This window comes from Triticum dicoccoides, chromosome 3A, assembly GCF_002162155.2.
Source record: "Triticum dicoccoides isolate Atlit2015 ecotype Zavitan chromosome 3A, WEW_v2.0, whole genome shotgun sequence".
NCBI classification, from domain to species: Eukaryota; Viridiplantae; Streptophyta; class Magnoliopsida; order Poales; family Poaceae; genus Triticum; species Triticum dicoccoides.
This window is the reverse complement of record NC_041384.1, coordinates 681601625-681610204: the sequence shown is the minus strand read 5'-3', so window position 1 is coordinate 681610204 and position 8580 is coordinate 681601625. Positions and strand designations below refer to the sequence as shown.

The following is an 8580-nucleotide window of genomic DNA, read 5'->3' as shown; positions in this document are numbered from 1 at the left end:
CATCTATTTTTTCTTTCTGATACTTTGTAATTAGCGTTGGATGGCTTTCCTCCCATATCATGTCCGTTAGATGGCCTTATTTATAGTCATAGTCTCCCCTTCGTTTTGGGGTCGTTTTCATTGTACCCTGTGTCTATATTGATCTAATATAAATCAGATATAATTTTGAAAAAGGGTAATGCATGGCTGACCGAAAGTGAATTCGACAAGCAACTTGGGGGTGGCTCTCTGTCCAAAAAATGGAAGATGCCGCACCTGGCCTATGCCCTCGCGGTCCATAAAGCAGCAGATGATGCCCGTCGTTGCCACCAACGTCGGATCGGACCACACGATAGCCTTCGAACCGTTTTATCTTCTCGTCCGGCTCACCACTCCTTGCCTAGATCTATCGGACACGCTTCTTTTTTTTTGAGAAATTATCGGACACGCTTCTTCTTTTTTTTGAGACAATCTCGCGAAACTTTTATTTAACTCGTCACAATGTTTACAGGGACAAAAGTAAGATCACCGAGGTTACCTAGCCAGACATGACGGCCAATCCCTAGTGAGAGAGCATGTTTCGCTAAATTGTGAGCCTCGGTATTCGAGCTCCTAAATTTATGACTAAAAGAGCAACTAGTAAAAAAGCTAGAATCTAGTAAATTCGGACACGCTTCTTATCGAGAGGAATACGTATCAGCTTTCACATGGGCCGGCGGGCTGATACTTCTTCCTCCCCTCTCATTTTTCTTTCTGAGAATTGATTCTTGGTTCGAGATAGATTTGCATCGTTGTAGTCAGGTTTTTCAGCGAGCAGGTAACTTGGATTCTTTCGTGTTCCTTGATGGACATGGGAATTTCTCTATTTCTCTGAACAGAAAAAGAACATCTCAGATATTTCTCTTGCACAGGCTTCGGATTCCTTATGATCAGCTCCACCAACGAACCATTTATACCCAAAATGATTTTCACTAAGAGCATCTGCAACCAGGCATCCCAGATCCTCCTCAAACGCCAGGGCGGCCCGCCTGGTCACTGACCGGTCATAAAATTTTGACCCAGCCGGACGCCTCAAACATTCGGGCTGACTGGCACCTCTCATATCCAGCCCAAATATGGACGGATATGGGGCGCCCGGGCGCGTCCGGGCACATATGCCACGTTTGATCCGCCCCACGCTGGCCCATCCGGCCCCACATATATTCCTTCCTATCCGCTCGTCGGACCAAACCCTAGCCACTTCACTCCACTCCCCTCTACCACCGAGCTCGTCTTCGGCGCCGTTCGTCCGTCTCCGGCATGGCGGGCAGCGGATTCGCGTCCTTCACCTCCAGATCCATCGACTCCGAACTCATCTCACGCGGCCCCGAGGAGGAGATTGTCGTCCCGCTTGCGCTTTGCCGCTCTCGAGAGGAGGCCCATGCACGACAGTGCTCGGACTCCTTCCGTCGGGAATCTATTGCGTCTGTCCAAATGGTGCATGGATCCGACGCTAGGGTATGCTGCATCAACGGAGGCGGTGCGGTTCGTCTGGCGTCCTAACACGATGGCGGACGCGCAACCCCTTCGTTGGTGCGCCGAGGTCATGGGCGCGCCGTGGGCATCGTCTGACGCAACCATGGCACGGCGTGCCCGCCGTGTGAGGCAGCGGGCGCGGGAGGCGGCGGCAGCGCTCGCGGCGGTGGACGTCGGCGAGGCGGAGTTGCATTCTCCGGCGCCCCATATGGTGCACTACTCCGGGCGCCACAACCGCATTGTGGTGGATGTCACCGGCTCGTCCCAGGACGGATCCATCGTCAATCTGACGTCCACCGGCACCCAACGGGTTCCGGGCTCCGACGAGAAAGATTAGGGCATGGAAGACGGCAGCGCCTTGAGTCCCGTGAGCCGGCTCGTATCCCATGCCCTACTCTACCCTGCCGGTGAACGGACCAAAACTCTAGGGAGCGTAGCCGGTCATTGGGCATGGCCACGACAACCGGACGAGCTCTGCCTAAAGATCGCTACGTTACATGTAATAATATAAATTTGAGGTTTCTAATTCGAGGTATCCGGATGTGGATTGCATTATTTGAGATGTGACCGGTTAGTGTCCGCGGACGCGTCCGGACGTGTTCGCGGGCGTTTGGAGGGCCAGATTTGCACATCGTGGCTGTAGATGCTCTAATAACAACAAATATGCTGCACGTACATTGTGAGTGCGGAAATGATTGTACCACCATGAGCAACAAAAGGCTCAAATATATGGGGACAATAAACTTAGGTGGGATGCTTCTTTTTTCTCTAAAAGCATCACGCTGAGGCCTTGTTCGTTTGCCGGGGGTGGGGTTCAAAGCCCACGGTTTGGCGGGGATAGCCCTCCCCGGGAATTTATCCCCATCTGCTCCATATAATGCATTCGGTTACATCTCGAATAGATCGGAGATGGATGTAATTTTTAATTGCTTCTTACGTTCTTTTTACTCTCTTGATGTTTGTTGAATAAATTGAAAGTTTTTTCCGCAAAAAAAACCCATCCAATTCTCTCCCAGCCTTGTGTTTTTTGCCGGGGACAAAACATCTCCTCCCAATGTGTGGAATTAATCCCAGACCATTACAACCTCTCGAGAGAAAACACCCCCTCTCTACGCGACCTCTGTCTCCCGCGATTGTGGAGGCGGCGCTGTCGGCGTGAGGATCCAGAAGGGCAAAGATTGTCAACATGTTTGGTAATTGTGTACATGGTATAAATTGCAAGTTTAACACAATTATATAAGTGTGGAGCATAATCACAACTTTTACAAAGATAAAGACCATTTTATTATGCAATGAAACCAATCACACAACTTAGAACAATGAAATTTATAATCCTTTAGGTAACAATGACCACTGACGCTGATGTAAAAAAAAGGTGACGATTGACGACTGCAAAACCTCCAACAAAAGTGGCGACTGAAAACTGAATTAAGAAGCTTCTCCCAGCTAGCCACTAATTACTTGGCAGCCGGGGCAGCAGCAGCAGCCCACATGGCCCGCAGCTTCTCGGCCTCCTCCAACATGCTTTCCATGGGCGGCGCCGCCTTCTTTGCAGCCTCCGTCTGCACGAACCTCTCAGCCCAGGCGGCCAGGCGTGGAGTCCTGCCAGCGTCGATGACCGTGACGCCGAACATGTGGCGCAGCGCCTCGATCCAGAAGAGGTTGCACCCGAGCGCAAGGTCGAGGTACCCGATGGAGTCGCCGGCGAAGAAGGCCTTCCCGCCAGAGCACTGGGCGAAGGCGTCCTCCAAGGGCGCGACCGCCGCGAGCGCAGCGGCCAGCCCCTCCGCCCTGTCCTCCTCCGTGGCCGCCCTCATGATGCCTATCCACGTGGGGACAGCCTTGTCATCGATGTAGGCCGCCCAGAAGCGGGCGACGGCGCGGTCGTAGGGGTCCGCGGGGAGGAGCGAGGCGGCGCCGGCCCAGACCTCGTCGACGTACTCGACGATGGCGAGCGACTCGCAGACGGGCCTGCCGGCGTGGATGAGCACGGGGACGGCCTTGCGCACCGGGTTGGAGGCGAGGAGGAGCTCGCCCTTGCGGAACAGGTCCTGCTCCAGGTACTCGTAGCTCACGCCCTTGACGTGCAGCGCCATGCGCACGCGGATCGCGAACATGCTCGCCGCCGTGCCCAGTACCTTGACATCATCTCCTTGGCCGGCCATCGTTTCCGATCTTCCTCTTCGATCGATCTTTTCCTTGGCTTGTAAACTATTTGCTCTGCTGTGTACGTATGTGCGCTTAAGTTTTGCTCAATTTGCAAGTGTACGTACATAGCTTGGTTCTTGTTGTTTATATAGCGCAAATCAAGCGGGGCAGCTGTTGGTGGAGAAGCTGCTAGAGCCATGGGAATTGTGTTGGGTCTGTATATGTGCATCACCCCATACGTACGCAGAATGCTTGCACCCCAAAGTAAGGTTGACTAGCTTGGCGTCACACGCGACGCTTCAGTGTTAGACGATGTTTCCGCGCGCGGCATGCCCTGCAAATGGTTCTTCTCTCTCAGTGTCTGCTTTCTGTAGCGATGAGACTCGGTCCACTCATCCAGTCATCCTGGGAACACTTCCAAAAGGCTGATTATTTTATGGTTTTGCTAAATCTTAGGTGCCTGCAAATTTTCTTTTCCCTCAGTCGATTTCTGCATTGCACGAGGCGACGGCGGTATTGACATGCGGACCGGCAATGAGCTCCGTTGGTAGAAGATTGAGTGGTTAATCTGATGCGAAATATATGATTTTTTTCGACAAAGGGTAATATATTAATATTAAGATGATATCAAGTACACCCGGCCTCTGCAACAACTTAATGCCACGAGTAACTCGAGGCATCAATGATGCACACAGCCAAAAAGAAAAAAAAAGAAAAGAAAAAAAAAGATCTAAGACACGCCGTAACCAACAACGATACCAAGCACTACCGTGACAACACACGGGCTGCGAGTAGGTTCTTCAAAAGCAACGTCTTCAAGAAGATAAGGACACATAAGTGTCACTGTTGCCAGATTCAGTCAAATACTAAATCCTGAGTTTTCACCCTGAGAGAAAAACTGAGCAACATCATGCAATGCCTTCAACAAGGTAACGACATCGAAATACCACCATTGCCAGGTATGACCGGCGAAGGACACACTAAGGGTTTTCACCCTGAAACTCCAGTCCTGGTACTGAAGTAGCACCACCAAACGCAACCACAATGTGTTGTTGCAACCGCTGGACCACCCCTTTCATTCCTTCAATCCTTGACAATGCCGAACACAGACAAACGCCCACATGCGTCGTGTTCTAGACCACTCGGCAACGAATATGCATAATCCTCGTGCATAAGGACCATGGAACATCACATCTCAGAACGTCTTCAGCCTAAATGTTTGGCATTCCATCCATTGTCCATTGCTCACACACACAGTTCTGATGGGATAAGCTGTGCTCCTATGAGCTAGTTGACTGGCGACGACGCGACTGCCAGGAGCCACCGGTACCACGATAAGGGCACCTTCGGCAGACCCATGTCATCCTCGCCATCAGCTGATGACAAACTTGGGAAAAGGATCCCTTCAGTTGTCCAGTTGCAGCCGTGGTTGTCCATGCCCCTAATCTGCAGATTGGAATCAGATCGGATCATAGTCAAACCGCAAGTGACCGCCGCCGCCATGGATGGCATCTCCGTCTTCAAATCTTGATCCAGCGCTGCACAAGTCGCCATGGCCAGCACCGCCTAGATCCAATGGCGGCCGCTGCGCTGCCCTCGCAGCCGCTCCAGCCAAGCCACCACCAGAAAGTTGAGGCCGCCGCCCCGATTTCGAGCTCCGCCGAGTGCCAACGCCGTCTAGGGCCGGCCCCCGCGCTAGGCCGGAGGTCCCCTCGGCAGGAGAGGACGAGAGCCCGCCACCGCCGTCCATCGAACGGGTCTTACCCGTCGGTTTCCTCCGGCGGCAGCGGGGTGGATGGAGAAGAGGGGAGACGGGGGCGGCGGCTAGGGTTTCACCCGTGCCGCCCCCTAGGAGCGGAGCGGGCGTTGAGAGGATGAAGACCTAGTAAATATATGATGCATGTTCGTTATAATATGCACGTCCGGATTTCATATAAACATGACATATTTTATTACACTAGAACAATATTCGTGCGTTGAAATGGAATATAAATATTCTAGTACGTTAGCTTGTGATTTATCTGTCAATAATAATGTGATCTGTTGGAAATATTAGCACTTTTCCGATTAGACTTATCCACGAGTAAACAGTAAGCATGGCATAAAATGTATGCATCTCATAGCGATACCTAAGCATACTAGCGCGTGTAGAACATAGAATCGAATCTTCTATGAGCAGCACATATACGGCTAGCAAAGTACGAGTAAATGAGGGATGAACAGATCATAGCGATTCTATGTTCTGCGCGTGCTAGTATGCTTAGGTATCGCTATGAGATGCATATCTTTTATGCCATGCTTACTGTTTACTCGTGGATAAGTCTAATCGGAAAAGTGCTAATATTTCCAACAATCCAAAAACCTTATTTTAGGCACTTTTTGATTCAAGGCTTTCCTGCTACTCTGAAATCGGAAAAGTTTATCGGGACGCATTTTAAGCGTTGGCAGACTAGGACCACCTTATGGCTCAAAGCGATGAACGTGTTCTGAGTTGGTGGCGTGTCCCTCATAGAAACGATTGCTCCTGAACAGGAGAAGGCGTTTAGGGAGGCAACCACAATCTTTCTGGGAGCAGTTCTGAGTGTGATTGGAGACAAGTTGGTTGACGCCTATATTCATATGGCCGTTGCCAAAAACTCGTGGGATGCGCTCGAAGTCAAATTCGGCGCAACTGATGCTGGCAGTGAGTTGTATGCCATGGAGCAGTTCCTTGATTACAGGATGGTTGATAACCGTTCTGTATTGGACCAGGCTCATGAGATACAGTGCATTGCTAAGGAGCTGGAGCTCCTGAAGTGTGAGTTACCGGACAAGTTTGTCGCGGGTTGCATTATTGCAAAACTCCCTCATAGTTGGAGGAACTTTGCTACTTCTCTCAAGCACTTGAGAAGTGAATTCTCTGTTGAGGATGTCATTGGTGAAGGAAATATGCCCTAGAGGCAATAATAAAGTTATTATTTATTTCCTTATAATCATGATAAATGTTTATTATTCATGCTAGAATTGTATTAACCGGAAACATAATACATGTGTGAATACATAGACAAACTTAGTGTCACTAGTATGCCTCTACTTGACTAGCTCGTTAATCAAAGATGGTTATGTTTCCTAACCATGAACAATGAGTTGTTATTTGATTAACGGGATCACATCATTAAGTGAATGATCTGATTGACATGACCCATTCCATTAGCTTAGCACCCGATCCTTTAGTATGTTGCTATTGCTTTCTTCATGACTTACACATGTTCCTATAACTATGAGATTATGCAACTTCTCGTTTACCGGAGGAACACTTTGGGTACTACCAAACGTCACAACGTAACTGGGTGATTATAAAGGAGTACTACAGGTGTCTCCAAAGGTAGATGTTGGGTTGGCGTATTTCGAGATTAGGATTTGTCACTCTGATTGTCGGAGAGGTATCTCTGGGCCCTCTCGGTAATGCACATCACATAAGCCTTGCAAGCATTGCAACTAATGAGGTAGTTGCGAGATGATGTATTATGGAACGAGTAAAGAGACTTGCCGGTAACGAGATTGAACTAGGTATTGGAATACCGACGATCGAATCTCGGGCAAGTAACATACCGATGACAAAGGGAACAACGTATGTTGTTATGCGGTCTGACCGATAAAGATCTTCGTAGAATATGTAGGAGCCAATATGGGCATCCAGGTCCCGCTATTGGTTATTGACCGGAGACGTGTCTCGGTCATGTCTACATTGTTCTCGAACCCGTAGGGTCCGCACGCTTAAGGTTACGATGACAGTTATATTATGAGTTTATGCATTTTGATGTACCGAAGGTTGTTCGGAGTCCCGGATGTGATCACGGACATGACGAGGAGTCTCTAAATGGTCGAGACATAAAGATTGATATATTGGAAGCCTATGTTTGGATATCAAAAGTGTTCCGGGTGAAATCGGGATTTTACCGGAGTACCGGGAGGTTACCGGAACCCCCCGGGGAGCTATATGGGCCTTAGTGGACCTTAGTGGAAAAGAGAAGGGGCTGCCCTAGATGGGCTGCGCGCCACCCTCCCTCCCCTAGTCCTATTAGGACAAGGAGAGGTGGCCGGCCCCCCCTCTCTCTTTTCCCCCTCCGCGAATCCTATTCCAACTAGGATTGGGGGGGGGGGGATCCTACTCCCAGAGGGAGTAGGACTCTCCTGGCGCGCCAAGCTTGGCCGGCCAGCCTACCCCCTCTAGTCCTTTATATACTGAGGCAGAGGCACCCCAGAAACACACAAGTTGATCCACGTGATCTATTCCTTAGCCATGTGCGGTGCCCCCAGCCACCATATTCCTCGATAATACTGTAGAGGAGTTTAGGCGAAGCCCTGCTGCTGTAGTACATCAAGATCGTCACCATGCCGTCGTGCTGACGGAACTCTTCCCCGACACTTTGCTGGATCGGAGTCCGGGGATCGTCATCGAGCTGAACGTGTGCTCAAACTCGGAGGTGCCGTAGTTTCGGTGCTTGATCGGTCGGATCGGGAAGATGTACGACTACTTCCTCTACGTTGCGTCAACGCTTCCACAGTCGGTCTGCGTGGGTTAGACCTGGCCATCCTCCGGGCCGGGCCAGGCTTCGGGCCGGTCCTGACCAAGCCCGAGGTAGAAAACTCAGGCCCGAGCCCGGCCCGGCCCGGCCGTCGGGCCTAGTTTTCAGGCCCGAGCCCGGCCCATCACAGCAAAAAACACGTCGGGCCTCGGGCCTCGGGCCGGGCCTCTTCAGTAAATGGCATAAACAGCGGGCCTAGGCCCGGCCCGACCTAGTCTTCGGGCTCAAAACCTAGGCCCAGGCCCGGCCCGGGAGCAGCGTCGGGCCGGGTCGGGCCGGGCGGCCCATGGCCAGGACTAGCGTGGGTACGTAGACAGCACTCTCCCCTCTTGTTGCTATGCATCACATGATCTTGCGTGAGCGTAGGAAA

The 8580-nt window shown here is 51.1% G+C and overlaps 1 protein-coding gene across 1 annotated transcript; it reads right to left on the bottom strand.

Annotated features, from left to right (window-relative positions):
* Positions 1 to 2754: 2754 nt before the first annotated feature.
* LOC119272822 (probable glutathione S-transferase GSTU6) lies at positions 2755 to 3659 on the bottom strand. The gene has a single exon (XM_037554200.1). The coding sequence runs from the start codon at positions 3657 to 3659 to the stop codon at positions 2952 to 2954; it is 708 nt and encodes a 235-aa protein (XP_037410097.1). The 3' UTR covers positions 2755 to 2951.
* Positions 3660 to 8580: the final 4921 nt, after the last annotated feature.

Bases quoted from the DNA above. Each gene is read 5' to 3' on its own strand.
- LOC119272822 (XM_037554200.1), bottom strand. From the start codon at position 3,659: ATGGCCGGCCAAGGAGATGATGTCAAGGTACTGGGCACGGCGGCGAGC.